This window comes from Sminthopsis crassicaudata, chromosome 3 (assembly GCF_048593235.1).
Source record: "Sminthopsis crassicaudata isolate SCR6 chromosome 3, ASM4859323v1, whole genome shotgun sequence".
NCBI classification, from domain to species: Eukaryota; Metazoa; Chordata; class Mammalia; order Dasyuromorphia; family Dasyuridae; genus Sminthopsis; species Sminthopsis crassicaudata.
In genome coordinates this window covers 59,178,104-59,194,687 of record NC_133619.1, presented here as the reverse complement: position 1 = coordinate 59,194,687, position 16,584 = coordinate 59,178,104, and the positions used below count along the sequence as shown (strand labels likewise).

Below are 16,584 nucleotides of genomic sequence, written 5' to 3'. Positions count from 1 at the left end.
CCAAACTTAAAAAGGAAAACAGTTTGCTAGAAGGACTTAAACATTATATATGAATGTGACATTGTAAATCTGCTTTCTTTTAACCTCGACCAGACTTTGCTTCCTGTTTCCTGAGGAACCAAATAAAGTTAGGGCTAAAAAGAAGACCAATGCAACCCCTCACTCTACAGAAAAGGGAGATCATGGCAAGGCAGTCCCAGCATTTCAGCCCAGGACTCTTGCTCCCCATTACACTTCCTTTCCTAAGTCAAGTTTTTTTGTTAAATTTCAGAATAAAAGTCACAGGACTATTCTCCTTTCTTAGGACAGTAGATATTTCCTACTTTCACCTAGAATTTGAATTTTAGAAATTATATTAACAAAAACAACTTACTATTTCTACCCCTAAAGTGATGATAATGAATAAAAATAAAATAAACAAGTAAGCACACTGGGTAAAGAATAGAAACTCAGAATATGAGTATAACAGATTGCATTTTCTTGCTTATTACATCGGAATTTTAATTTTACAAACAAGTAGCTTATAAAAATATTTTTGATTTGAAAACAGGATCTATATGAAAATTAGTGTATGCCCAGAGAAAAAACACTAGGAAATGAATGTGGACTGCTTGCATTTTTGTTTTTCTTCCGAGGTTATTTTTACCTTCCTTCTAAATCCAAGTTTTCTTGTGCAACAAAAGAACTGTATAAATATGTACACATATATTGTATTTAAAATATACTTTAACGTGTTTAACATGTATGAGACTGCCTGCCATCTAGAGGAGGGGGTGGAGGAAAGGAAGAGTAAAGCTGGAACAGAAGTGATTGCAAGGGTCAATGTTGAAAAATTACCCATGCATATGTTCTGTCAATAAAAAGCTGTAATTAAAAAAAAAAAAAAAAAAGAAAAAAAAGAAAAAAGAAAAGAAAATTAGTATATGAAGGGAAAAAAAGGTATCATCATAAAAAGACAGAATTAGTATTCAAACCTCACCAAACCATTGTGAAGGAGATATATTAGAAATGGATTTCCTAGGTGACTTCTTGCCCAAGGCTACTGATGAAAACTAGTGGTGTTAACAGATGCTGAACCTACAATGCTGGTCTATAAATAGGGATGGCCAATGTGAGGTCTGCAAAATGATGAATAAGGCTCTCGGGTGTCATTAATGTTGACAGAACCATTTCTGATATGAAAAATAAATTAACTTTAAAAATCCACATGTTAAAAAAAAAAAAAAAACAGAACACTGACCCAACAATTGCAATATCAGCTAAAAGTATATCAGTCGAGGTGGAGGCACAAGGCAGATGGGTGGGCAGTATTATCCTTAATGGTATTTTCATACAACATAGGCCTTTCTCAACAACTTGTAGACTAATAAAATGTTTCATTCAATTGTGTACTTATTGAATAAATTAGCAGAGATGGGGTCAGCAAACTCATATCTTCAAACTCCAGGCCAAGCTTTCTATATAATACATCACCCTGCTTCTTGCCTTTAAAGTGCTACAAAAATATCAGCTATTCTTCTTTTAAATAAATTTTTGAAACCTTTTTATCATCTATATTTATCACTGTATTTTTCCCTTTACTCTCTCCCAAAGAGCTACACAATATTTATATATACATATAACCCTTATAAAACATTTCACATATCCTTATAATAATTTTTAAAAATAAAAAAGTTCCACAGAACTCATAAACATATTTTTAAAAAGTCCAATGTTTTCTTCCCTATCCATGGATCCCCATTTCTTCAGTAGGGCAGGTATAGGTATTTTTTCACACCTCTTCTCTAAAATAATGGCTGGTTATTGTAATTTTGCATAAATCAGGTATGATGTTGTATGTGTTTCATTGTGTGATAGTTTCTTGATTCTGCTTACTTCCATTTTCATCAGTTCATATGTATTTATCATGTTTATTTTTTCCTTATAGCACAGTAACATCTCTAACCATGAAGCACAATTTGTTTAGCCATTCCCCAATTGATGGGTCTATTATAGTGATGCTCTACATACTTTGTCACCAATAATCCTTAGCCTCAGAGATGTTTTGACTTGTTTCTCTTATTAGTTATGATATAAAACGTTCTTTCACATGGGTTGTTAGAGGTTTAAATCTTCTTTTGAGTTTGTTCATAGCCTAAATAATGGCTATTATTATTGAGATTTCTATTATATTCCTACTTCTTTAATGGCTGAACATAGCACCAATTTCTGTTCATCTTGAAAATGAAATTTTAAAATGTTAGTAAGAAGTAGTTTTTTAGCAATAATTTTAGTGACAAAAACACCTAAAGATTTGCTGATCACATCTTTAAAGACATGATTAGAAATTCAATCACAATCAACAGCAAACACATTTTTAAATAAATCCCAATTCATGAAGATATATGCCTCAGATTTTTAGTAAGATCTGTAAAGAAACTTTTACTCATAGGTAAAAAAATCCCAAACTATATCAAGTTCATGGGGGTTATAAAAGGAATTCTTTCCTAGAGATGAGCCTTATACTTTGGTGACTGAGAGTACAAAGATAACAAAACACATGAATTCAAACAAACCATAGAAATGAGGATGCACAATACATATAATGGAAAATGCTGGCTTTTCCAGAAATAGTCTTAATTTCATTTTGACATTTACTAGAATTGACAGAACAAAAAATTTTTAACAGGGAATCAATTCTTATTTTTATTTTTATTTTTTTTTTTTTGAGGCTGGGGTTAAGTGACTTGCCCAGGGTCACACAGCTAGGAAGTGTTAAGTGTCTGAGACCAGATTTGAACTCGGGTCCTCCTGAATTCAGGGGTGGTGCTCTATCCACTGAACCACCTAGCTGCCCCTGGGAATCAATTCTCAGTAAAAATATGATAGTGAGAAAGTCCATGATGAATTCAAGTCACCTGGCCCAGATGAAGCCTATCCTTGGGTTCTAAAAGAAATATTGAATGTGATGTTAAATCACTCACAGTGATACTGAAGAATTCATGGAAATTAGGAAATGGGCTACAAATGAGAAAAAGACAATTATCCCAGTTTTTGAAAAAGAGGAGATCAGAGTCTGCCCAATATAGGTCAGTGAGCTTGACTTGATTCTTGGAAAAATGTTAGAACTGATTATTAAAGAGATAGTTGGTGAACATCTAGAAGAGGAAGCGGTGACTATCAAGAGTCAAGAAGGTTTCATTAGGATAGATCATGATAGTATATTTCTTGACAGTACCAGTAAACTACCAGATGAAGGGAATTCTGTGGATAGAGTTTAATTAAATTTTAGCAAAACTTCTGACCAAGTAATCTTATAGAGAAAGTGGTGAAACAGAGATTAAAAGACCAGCAGGGGTCCAAATTGATTGGATGGTCAGACTCAAAAGAGTAATTGTTGATAGTTCAGAGTCACCAGGTTTGAAAGATCTCCGGTGAAATAACAAAGGACTTTTGACTTGGTCCTGTATTGTTTTAATATTTTTATCAGTGACTTGGATAAAGACAAAGATGGCATACTCATCAAACTTGCAGTTGACACAAAGATGGGAAGGAATGCTAATCCAGTAGATGACAGAGTCAGAATCTAAAAGGACCTTGAGTACTGGGATGTATCTAATACAATAAAACTCAAAAATTAATAAAGGAAAGTCTTGTATTTGGGAACACCCCCCCCCAAAAAAAAGTCAACTCCACAAATATTAGAAGGGGAGACACAGATAGAAGGCAATTGGTCAAAGCATTTGGGAGTTCTAGAATATTGTAAGCTCAATGAGCCATAGTAAAATGTGGTAGTCAAAAATGGTAATGTTACCATTAAGAGGGTCATGGCTTCCAGAGTTGGAAGGTGATGATATCACTGTACTCTGCCATTGTCAGATCTCATCTGGAGTATTATGCTCTGTTCTCAGCACCCTGGTCTAAGAAACGTATTGAAAATCTAAAAAGCATCCATAGCAGGACAAGTACAACAAGAGAAGAAAAGAGAAGAAAAGAAAAAAGAAGAGAAGAAGAGAAAAGAAAAGAGCTTCAGTGACACTTTCTTATATTGCTATCACTTCCAAATACAAATTCCCAAAGAATCCTCTCTTGTAAAAAAAAATTGGTACCAACATATTGATCATATCTGTCAGCACACAGTACTGATGGTACTTTTTGCCAAGAGGGAACTCACCATCAGACTTCTGGAGTCAACAGTGGTCAATGAAGTGATCAGAATTCTGCTACTATTTAGTGTTGTTTTCCTTTAAATTATCATGGCCAATATATACATTATTCTTTTGGTTCTGTTTCCTTGGCTATGTATCAATATATGCAAGTATCCCCAAATTTCTCCAAATACTTCATAATCATCATTCTAAGAAATATGTTCCATTTAGTTCATACCAAAATTTGATCAGCCATTCTCCAATCAACAGACTCAACTTGTTTCCATTTTCTTGCTATATTGGTTCAACTTTCATCAGAAATGGTGACAGTCATGTGGACATCTGTTCTTTTTTCCATTTCTAATTTTTTTAAACTTTTTTTATTAATTTTTATAATTATAATTTTTTGACAGTATATATGCATGAGTAATTTTTTTTAATAACATTATCCCTTGTATTCATTTTTCCAGATTTTCCCCTCCCTCCCTCTATTCCCTCCCCTAGATGACGGGCAATCCCATACATTTTACATGTGTTACAGTATAACCTAGATACAATATATGTGTATAAATCCATTTTTTTTGTTGCACGTTAAGTATTGGATTCCGAAGGTATAAGTAACCTGGGTAGATAGACAGTAATGCTAACAGTTTACATTCACTTCCCAGTGTTCCTTCTCTGGGTGTAGTTGTTTCTGTCCATCATTGATCAACTGGAAGTGAGTTGGATCTTCTTTATGTTGAAGATATCCACTTCAATCAGAATATGTCCTTATACAGTATTGTTGTTGAAGTGTACAGCGATCTTCTGGTTCTGCTCATTTCACTCAGCATCAGTTCATGTAAGTCTTTCCAAACCTCTCTGTATTCATCCTGCTGGTCATTTCTTACAGAGCAATAATATTCCATAACCTTCATATACCACAATTTACCCAACCATTCTCCAACTGATGGACATCCATTCAACTTCCAGTTTCTAGCTACAACAAAAAGAGCTGCCACAAACATTTTGGAACATACAGGTCCCTTTCCACTCTTTAGTATTTCTTTGGGATATAATCCCAATAACAGCAATGCTGGGTCAAAGAGTATGCACAGTTTGATAACTTTTTGGGCATACCATTTCTAATTTTTAACATCAGTGACTTCTTTAAAATAACTTAAGCTTAACTGTTTTAAATGCTTAGCATATATATTCACTTTAAAATTCTTTCTTCTAAGTTAGTGATGACTTTGATTTCTGAACTAAGAAAATTAATGCTTTGGAAATAAATCCAATAATGCTAAGTAAGTATCTGATTATTTTTCTACTATGTTTTATCTTTGTCAAGTCAGCATCATTTTGAGTGTGGGGGATATTATTCAGTGCCTGCTATTCAATAATTGCCTCCTTATTCACTTCTTGAAGAAAGCATTCATGATACTGCGCAGAGTCATCCCTAAGCCTTTGGCTCTTATTTCCTAAACTGGAGTCATCTTCCAAGATATTTTTCACTGTCCTCCCCTGTGCTCAATTTTCAATCAACATTGCCAAGAACTAAGCAAATGTTAACTTAATATAACTTAATCGGCTCCTCAACAGGCTTTGTCTATCTTCTCATTCTTTGCAACTGAAGTTGGCACACAAACAGCAATTACCATTACAGTAGTCTTTTTTTGCTTATTTTCATTATAAGCAGTGTGGTGTGTGATGGCTAAGTGTCCCACTAAATATTTCTTGTTGCCTTTAAATGTATGATAATCACTCATTTTAGAAAATGGAGTTCTGCACATGTGACAAAGTTGGCAGCTTTGTGAAGGAAGCAGAGATATTAAAGAAACAGAGAGTCCATAAGTAGGTTGTTGCAATAATCTAGAAGGATGGTAATAAAGGTCTGTATTAGAGGGGTAGTAAAGGGAACAGAAAGAAAAGGATACATGTAAGAGGAACTTACAGCAAAACCCCCCACAATACTTTGAATGCATGAAGTGAGGAACTCAGGAGAATCAAAGATATTGGGTAAATGGTGAATAAATTCTTGACAGAAATATTAAGAACTGACATTTATATTGTGCTTTCAGGTTTGCAAAGCCTTTTATATATATAATCTCATTTGAGATATTTATGTAGGAAAATCAGCAAATTAATTTGAGAGGGAAAAATAATAAAATCAGGTTTCTGCCATATTGAATCTGAAGGAACTACTGCTACATTCAAAGGAGATAAGTACTAGAATAGTAGCTGGAAGCACTGGTTGGTTGAAGATAAAGATTAAAGGGTCAACTCTATAGGAATGAAAATGGATTCTGCGGAAATGGATGAGTTTTCCCAAGAAAAGATTGAAGAGAGTCCAAAAAAAAAGGTAAAAGGAAAGAACCTTGCAGATCACTCAAATTATGAATTAAAAAAGTACTACTATATTATGGAAGCCAAGAAAGAAAAGAACTTCAAGGAAGAATTTTCTCCAACATGCAAAACCAAATCAAAACCATGTAGTGACCTCAACTAAGCTAATTATCTTAGACTATCCTTGGTTACAGGGGTTCTTCTTATATGTATCTTTGGCAATCAGGCAAAAACTAAAGACTGTTCTGAATAATGTTTTAAAATGAATAAATTAAAATAAATAATAACCACAAAGGAAAGCAATTATGTTTAAATAACTACCTAATTTTCTGCTTATCCAAGTTCAGAGACCCCCTAAAATCTTCCACTTCCACAAAATCCCAGATTTGAATCTCTGCTCTCTTATAAAATGGTCTGAATAAAAGAAACAAATCCCAACTTTCCAGACTCCTGTCACTGTAACAACTCATCTCCATATAGCAATGAAGAGTTTCCTCCCTATCCTGTAAGGGAAGAAGGGCTAGTGTTATAATTTTACAGATAAGAAAGATGATTCTCAAATAAATTAAGTGACCTGTCTATAGGCAGAGCTACTGAGTGTCAAAAGTCAGGGTCTGAAGTGAGCTATCTTGACTTTAAGACCAATTCTAGTGTTACCTATTTAAAATGTTCAAAGTATAACCTCGAATGAGAGCAGAAAAAAATGATCTGAACTAAGCAAACTGTGATTTAAAACTAATAATGTTCTTTTGTGGAGAGAAATAATTTCCTTAATATTTTGATATTAAAATTTCCTAAGCTCTAATTTTTGGAATATTAAATGACAGAAAGTGACATGAGAAAATAATTATCTATGGACACTTTATAGGTGATAAACTATTAGTTGAATGATGGTATAGCATTAACTATTAGTTGAATGATGGTATAGCACTAACTTTTTTTACACCTTAAGCCACACTTTTCACTTAATAGGGAGTGGAATAAAAGGGAAGTAAAAAAGCTTTTAGCAGGCAATAGAATCACATAATTGTGCCAAGCTGATTAGTGATAGAAGCAATTTTTTAATACACTGTGGTTTTATTTTCCCCAGTAAACTCTTGTTAGTGAATCAGGAAAGCAAAGCAATCAAGTTACTGCATACTTTGAAAAATGAGAGCCAGATTTGTTACAGCCCACATGAAAACAAAATCACTAACTTTTCAGAGCTTCTAAAAACTAACACAAAATTCTGATGATCTATTATTACTTATAGAAATTACTCAACTGAACTGCCTGAAAATATGCCTTTTGTTTAAACAAAGAGTTATTGATTTTTTTTTAACCATAAGTCTTTTGAAATGTTTTACCTAAGAACCCAGGATACTCAGACCTCAACTACCTTTCCCATGCAGTGCTCTGCTTTACACAAAAAAATGCTTTGTGGTATTCAAGTCTGGCTCTGAAGATAGTTGAAATGTTCTCCTTCAAGACTGAGAATCCTTGCTTTCCACTGTTTCCCTTTTAAGTATGATTTATTATGCTATTTTCTAGTATTGAACAACCCATGTAGTCTTCATATAAATCCAATTTGGTCATGATCATTTTTGTGTTTGTGTGTATATGATGTTTCCTATATTACCAAGTGCTCAGTAAAAAAAAAATCACAGACTTTATTATTTAAAGAGAATACTAGTTACTCCTGAGTCATCCTCAGAATCAGAGTGGGGTTCAATTTCTGTTTCAGACACATACTGGCTGTGTAATTTTGAGCAAGTCACTTATGCTATCAATGTCCTAGGAAATTTTCAAAGACTCGAATTAGAAAGCAGGTGTGGACTTGAACTAACATTATAGGTCTATTCAAAAACAGATTCTTTCAACTACACACAGAGAAGGAACACTGGGAAATGAGTGTAAACTGTTTGCATTTTTGTTTTTCTTCCCAGGTTATCTTTACCTTCTGAATCCAATTCTTCCTGTGCAACAAGAAATTCGGTTCTGCACACAAATATTGTGTCTAGGATATACTATGACATATTTAATATGTATGGGACTGCCTGCCATCTAGGGGAAGGGGTGGAGGAAAAGAGGGGAAAATTCGGAACAGAAGTGAGTGCAAGGGATAATTTTTGTAAAAAATTACCCATGCATTTGTACTGTCAAAAAAAAAGTTATAATTATAGAAATAATTTAAAAACAGATTCTTTATGGGAACAATACACAAATATACTGAAGATATACTTGTCAATAAAAATAACCTGAAAATATGCAAGAATAGAATTATTCAAATCCTTTGCTCCAGCACTATATCCAGTGATAACAAAGAACAACCCTTCTACACCCAAAGATAGAGTTTTCATGAATGACTGAAAGCATTTCATTTTCAGGGAGCCAATTTTCGGATGATAAGTCTCTCCAAAATTTAACTACATTATTTTTCAGATGAAAACTCAATAAAATGAACATTCATCATTTAATTAGGTGCAAGACGCTGTACGTACAAAGTCAGAAATGTAAATAGCCTAAGACTTCATGAAACTACATTCTCCTGAGGTATATAACATAGAATCACAGAATCTCAGGACTGCAAGAGGTTTCAGAGCCACAAACCTAAAACTTATCAAGATTCAAGATGGACAAGACCTACCTGAACAATATTCAATTACAAGTTCTCAATCAGTCTTGACTTGAAAATCTCAAGCCAAGGGAACTTCAGCTGAATGGGAAACCACTCTGTCCTGAGAATACTATTCCATAGTTGTATTTTTTTAAACATAAGGAGGTTTTTCCTACATAAAAATATATCTGACCAAAAAAATAAAATAAATACAAGATAATTCAGGAGGGATAGAGTTTTGGAGTGTGGATATGCAGTGAGGAGATCAGGTAGGCTTGGAATGGGTCATACTTGAAACTCTGAAAGAAGCTAGGGACTCTAAAAGGCATGGAGGAAGCAGGGATATATTCCCCACATGGGGGATTACCTGCAGAGAGGCACTGAACCAGGAGATGGAATGATGAATTTGGATAACAGTAAGTAATCTAGTTTCAATGGTACTTCTTGTAAAAGAAGGGGATTAATATAAAATGAACTGGAAAAAGTCAATCAGAGCCAAAGATATCAAGAATATACTGTTGTTGGTATTTTTTTTCTAGAAGCAATATAGTCTAAAAAAACTGCCAGGCTCTAGCAGTTCAAAGATCATTGGTAAACTTATAGCAAGAAGTTACACCCATTACTTTTCTCTCATTCATAGTTGTGAAAATTAGATCTTAAAATAATAGTAAATTAATGTGAGGGATAATGAGCTGAGGTTTACTGGGGAATCTTGAAACAAGAGAATGTTTTAAAGCTTGTTAACAAGTCAAAGACACCAATAAAGTCAATGAAGATATTAATTTCATTGAGGGAAATAGACGAGCTGAGGGGACGTAGTTGCTCCTGCTTCAGATACAGTAATTAATCTCAGGGAAGAGCAGCTACATTACACTGCACAGAAGGCTAAGGGATGATAAAGGATGCAGCTTCTCTGTTCCACTTTTATGGGGAAAACTCCATAACAAGCTACCAAGGGCACATAAAGGATTAATTTAAGAATGAAAGTCCCAGAGTACTTTCCAGGATTACCATTTGCTCAGCTTCAGGTCACAAATCATCTACAGCACAGTGCAAAAGTTAATTATAATAATGACCTTATGCATCTCAAATTATGTTCAATATAATTTATTTAGTTAAGGAAAACAAGGAAGTAAATAAGAGCATGTACAAACGGTGAATTTCTATAAAAGAGAGTTCTATACAAAAAAGCTGGGGAAAAAACTGGTGAATGGGGCAACTAAATGGAGCAATGGGTAGAGCACCAGTCCTGAAGTCGAGGACCTGAGTTCAAAACTGGCCTTAGAAACACAACACTTCCTAACTATGTAACTCTAGGCAAGTCACTTAACCCCAATTGCCTCACAAAAAGCCCCAAACAAACAAATTGATAATTTAATGGATGACCTCTAATGACCTCTGAGAATCAAGAGGAGTCAAATATGCCATGTCAAATATACACTTCTGAGTACAATCCAAACCAAATCTAAAAGTAACTGGGAAATATTTAACAAAATAAAAATACAGTAAAACATACATATTACATTTTGAAAATAAGTCATTATGTGCCCCACAGGGATTATTATGTATAGATTAGTGGCCCCCATTTCTACTTGAGTTTGTCACCACTAATCCAGAATCTTTGGCTTGCCCCAGAATGTCAGAGAAATGTTAGTTTATAAAAAAGCAAGCAAAAGGGCGTGTACAAACTGCAAAATTCTTTTCAGAACTTGATTCCTTGACATAGCAAAACAATATATTCCTGATAGACTGTCTACAAGTCAATACTATTTTAAATATGGTAGAGGAGGGAGAGCAGAACCTAGGAGAAAATTCTCTTTATCCAATCATCCCATATGTCATTGATTTGTATACTTAGGTTTTTTGTTTTGTTTTGTTTTGTTTTTAATGAGGCACACCTGTAAAAAATCTTAGCTGCCTCTTAATTAAGTTCAACAGTTAACACAGTATTTGTTGAGAGTTGAATACTAAATATTTGAAACCCAACAGTGAAAAGTCTTAGCTATTTTTTTCTATAGTGTCCATGTTTACAAGTTCTATTTGTAGGGAATAAGCTATCTTGATATTTTCTATCACACATATTTCTAAATATAATGTGAAAAAAATCAATCAACTTGCAACCAGACAGTTGCCTGAATAGGAACTGACCACCTAACTCCCTCCTAGTTATATTTGAAAATGAAAGTAAACTGAGAGACAATGGTCTGAGCCCAATTTAGTTATTAGATTAGCAGGACCCAACAAACTGGGTCCATGACCTCTCTGAAATGACTAAAGATGCTGCCGAAGGTCTCCCCGGCTTTAAAATAGTGGTAGGTCACAGTGTCCTTTATCTACACATACATACACATGAGAACAATGGCACTCACTAAAGAAAACATGAACAGCCTGCCCCTCTAGTCTTTATCTTCTATTTAAAAGAAATCATCAAGGCTGTTGATCAGCTCATCACCTTCACTGCTGTAAGCCACCCAAAGCATGTTTTCCCATACACTTGGCAAGCTCAGATTACACTAAAAACCAGTGTGAAGGCCAGGGGAACATCACAATTTCACCCATATTTTCTAGCATCTTTAAATCTTTCACAGGTATCCTTAGAGAGGGGAAAAGGCCATGACCTGGAGGTCAGGTCAATGGCCATTTAGGTGTTAGGGTAACAGAAGGTGCTTAAATACCATGGTTTGTACATATGGCAAGGGTTCAACATGTGAACAGACTAAAATATTTAAACACATTTTCTATTTCATAGGACAAATTCTAGTTCAAATAAGCATGGAAAGGGATATAGTCAGACCTAAAGAGACCCTGAATCTGGCCTTCTTAGTTTAAATCGTCTCAACTTTAACTTGGCACTTTCAGATGAAACATGTTATGCTCAAAATTAGCTATATAAGAATTTGTATAAAGAAAAAAATATATCCAATTCAGTGTAAGGGATTACACACAAAATCCATTCCATTATACTAGAATTGACTTCCTTTCACTGATTTAGCCAACCATACCTAACTTTTAAACACAAAAATGTTAAGAATTTTTTCCTACCCAGAAATGGCTTTTGAAAAGGATAAGTGCATTTCAACATACATAATTTAAGTTTTCAAAAACCCACAAAAATGAAGGAGGAAAAGCAAATACATGAGCTATAATAATCTGATCAAAACCAACTACAACACTGGGAGAACTGAACCTCTCTTCAAACCCTTAAATGTTCTACAGTCTGTTAACATGGGAGAGGATCTATTTCTTTCACCCATCAATTGACCTTAGTCTTATCATCGGCTTGACATTCTATCTCATTTATGTTCTTAATTGGCAGAGGACTCAGCAAATAAAACAATAAGCATAAGCTGTAATGACTTCCAACTTTTACTGTAGCCAAGAGCTTTATGAGTAGCTTTCTGCAGTGACTGTGAGGTAGAGAGTGCTGTTGGCTGCGGCAGAAGCAAGGTTAAACTCCAAGGTCAATGGAACTGTTTGGAAGCAATGAAGTGATCAATAAAATGAATTTCTGGATTTCACTTACGATGGGGCAGGAAAGTATCTTTCCATGCCCCAAATCCCAGAGAACATAATAGGAGCCCCAACAAAGCCCCATGAACACAACCTGGCAAGGCTCATCTGACAGACGGCAGGGAAGGAAAATACCTGCCACGAGTCGGCCCTAGAGCTGCCGTTAGCAGGGACTCATCCTAGTGAGCAGCTCTGACTCTATTATGATCAGCAAAACCACCAGAGATCTTGAATTATTAAGAAGCAGGCCAGGTGCCAGGGCAAGAGAAGACAACTTAATAATCCAGAATGTCAGGAAACTTCATCTGTTCCTAATCTACTTTCTGAGACAGGGCAGACCTCTCCCAAGAAGAAAGGGTCTCTGCAAACAGCTGAACAATAAATAACAGCGGCAAGGAGACACCAGGAAGCATCTCTCCAAATCAAGATGCAGCAACACAGACCTGGGGGGCTGGCAAACACTTTTCGGTAAAGATTCAGACCGAAGAATGGCTCGAGGACACATGGCCTCCCCAAATGGGATTCTTAAACTATACAAAGCATAAATGATAATACCTATGACACAATGAAGACCTTAGACTCCTCAAGCCCTTGTGCCCTTCCTCACCAGCAGATGAGAAATAACTTGTACAATACTCAATGCCATGAACTCTCTCTGACTGGAGGCCTCTTCCTAAACACATCCTAATAAAAAGCACTCAGGATAAGACACAAGTCTTGTTTTTCAGGGAAAAGGATACACCTAAATATGCTAATCCTGCTGAAGCAAATAAAATACTAGTCCTTTTTCAATTGGCAACCTTTTGTAAATCGTAGCATTGGCTGACCCAGACCAAATAATTATATTAAGAATTTCTATTTGGATAGAATTCTGGCAAGTAAGATATGAGAAAAAATTAAATATGAATTATAAAAATATTCTTAAAATGAGATCCAAAGAACATTTCAAAGGAAACTAAAGAATGAGCAATATTCGTGTTAAATTTTATGTGTATGTGTGTCTATGTATCTAGTAACACAAGTTATTCAACAATTATCTTGTTCTTCTATGTGCTTCCCAACTTGATTGTAAGGAGAAAAGACAATGGATTTAAAAGGTTTGAGTTTGCATCCATTTTTCAGTCTTGAGTCAATGGACAAATCAAATACCATAGGATTGCTGAAGTGGTTCATAAAATGAAAAATGCCACAGAACTTTGAGCAGCAAAGGAGTATGATGGAAAGAACAGTGGATGTGGTCCCAGAGTACCTGGGCCCAAGTCACAATTCTCTCTTCAACATAACCTTACATCGATTAATTTTTCTATCATGGCCTCATAGCTCTACTAAAAAATGAGGATGGATAAAATGACACACCTGAGGAATCTCAAGTTTTTAATTAACTAATTTCTCCAGTTAACCTGCCTGGATCACTCTCTAAATTTCCATTTTTATAGATACAGTACTTTGTCAAACACAAATCTTCACTAATATACAAACCCATAACTTCACTCTTGGCACACTCGGAAAAAGGATTCATAAACAAAGAAAGTTACAGCTGTCCTCAAGGACAAAGCAGTAAGCTTGAGGGAAAACAGAACCTTTCCTAAAAATTTTATACTGGGAGAAGAAGCATCAAATATTTTAATAATAAAATTTGACTAAAAATGTAAGGAGGCACAAATGATTCCAAAATAGAAAAGTCACTGGAAATTATTTGAAAAACCTTAATTAAAGTAACTAGTGGCAAAAATATTTATTTCAGGTTTCCTCCGGATCTCATAGTTGACAGAAGAAAAGTAGATTAAACATAGTCTAAGGTTAAAAAAGCTTAGAAAATTTTAAAGAAAAAGTGGCAAACAGATTGAGCATATAGTTCTCAGCTACCTTGGTTAAGCTGGTGCCCCCATAACAAAGATTTTGCTGTATTTTGGCTTCGTATCATAGGTTTCCTATCCAGATCTAGATTATCTGATAATTCTAAATTAACATATATAAAGTTTTTCTGAACTGGTGAGGCTTTTTCTCTTGTTTCCAAGGATTCAGACAGGCAACTCTGGAGTACATAACTTTTGTGTAGACTTTTCTAGGCTCCCAGCTTGGATGATGCTGGTGTGTTCAGGCCACATGTAAATTAGGGATGCTTCTATGTCATCTCAACTAAGACAGAAATACCACACAATACTCATGAGAAATCTGGAACTGTTCTGTTAAAATATTTGAAAAGCTTACCTTTTGGAAAACTCTAACAACTGAAAGAAAGAAAGCAAAACCCTTCCCCACAAGATGAATTAATCTCTCCATTGTTTTATTATAAGAATCATGGTGTCAGCTGGTTGCTTACCTTCAGCTGCTTTGATCACATAGCCGTTGTCTTCACCAAACGGCACATTCAGTAGCTGCATAATTCTATCCAGCAGGCCATGGATAATCTCAAACCCAGGGTTCTTGTTGTAATAAATAGCACAGAGATGCCGGTGATTTCTTGCACCTACATCTGGAGAAGACATAAGAGAGTTTGTTTCATTTCTTCTTTATCAAGAGGTTACCTGAACCTTTACTTTAAAAATTATTTTGAACTTTTCTCATACATTTTTTTCTTAGTCTACCTTCTATTACTATATACTCACCCTATATTCATCAAGTATAAATAATAGGTATTAAGCACAGTTGAAGATTTTGCAATTACTATGATGCTGTCATTTCAATTGTGTCTCCCCATTCAATTCATGTCCCCCATTTTGGGGCAAAGATACTGGAGTGATTCACCATTTCCTTCTCCAGCTCATTTTACAGATGAGGAAACTGAGGCAAAGAGGGTTAAGTGACTTGCTTAGGGTCACCCAGCTAGTAAGTGTCTCAAGCCAGAGTTCCAGATTTGAACTTGTGAAGATGAGTCTTCCTGACTCCAGCCTAGCATTCTATCCACTGTGCTACCTAGCTAGCTTCCCCTTGCAAACACTATACTACACCATTAAAAGAAAACACATGAACATATAACCAAAAACTATAGAACTTGGATAGCTACCAATAATATCTATTTTATTAGCATATTAAGCATTTAATCAAGCATAAGCATTAAGCAACTAATATTACCATATCAAGCAATATTTACATATAAGTATATATGCATAAATGTGGATATGCTTAGTTTATTTAAAGAAAAAGCCATATTCTTAATACCCAACCAAGATTTGCATCTAAATGATCTGAACATCTCTCCTGACAAGAAGGTAGGGGATAAGCTGTATGTGCTATCAGATACAATGGAGCAGATGACAGTACTTAATTGTTTCTCTTTATTACAAGGTAGTGTTTGATTTTAGAGGGAAAGATTTTTTTCTCCCAGAAACAAGTGATTTCAGGACAAAATGCATAATTGAATGCATTTAAAAAATAAAAAGATGTGTCTGATTAAAAAAAAAAAAGACCAGGGCAATAGACTTTTTAAACCTAAGTCTTAGATCACAGTTTAAACCGAAGTCAATAATTATGACAGTATAACCTGTTTTGTAAGTTCCTTTTGAAATCAACATCAAATTTAACACATATAGAAATAACAAAGAATGAACTCAGTATAAGAATTTAGCCTCTTCTTTTATGTTATTAATAAGCACAAGAGATGTCCCATGTGGACAAGTAAATAAGGTGCTATTATTACCATGGAAACAAGTCTAGTATGAAGTCTATGGTTTTCACTAGAGTTTTATGTTAAAACGTTCATGAGCACAAAAGTTCATGAAAGCAACTACATGTATATTACAAAATGAAGAGTCTAATTTTGGTAAAAAGACAATTCCTAAAGCTAAAAGAATAGAATAAAACAGAACTCAGTTTTCTCTTTCATATTTCTGACTTGCTTCTGGGTATCTTCACCATATGTTACCCATTTTGGGGGGTCACATGCTTCTACTTTAACACAGACATGTACTGAAAACACTTTGTAGTTCCATTTTTGCTAAGAGAGAGCACCACAACAAGTACTAAAAGGACTTAGGATTACAAACAGGAAGCATTATTTTTGTAACCTTTGCTTTTCTAACCTCT

General features: G+C 34.7%; 1 protein-coding gene across 1 annotated transcript in view; it reads right to left on the bottom strand.

Moving 5' to 3' along the window:
• FARSB (phenylalanyl-tRNA synthetase subunit beta) overlaps positions 1-16,584 on the bottom strand; it is a 67,009-nt gene that overhangs the window by 6,255 nt on the left and 44,170 nt on the right. The window contains exon 16 of the mRNA XM_074298622.1: positions 14,882-15,034. Within this exon, the coding sequence (XP_074154723.1) occupies positions 14,882-15,034 (153 nt within the window). The remainder of the gene's footprint in view (positions 1-14,881; positions 15,035-16,584) is intronic.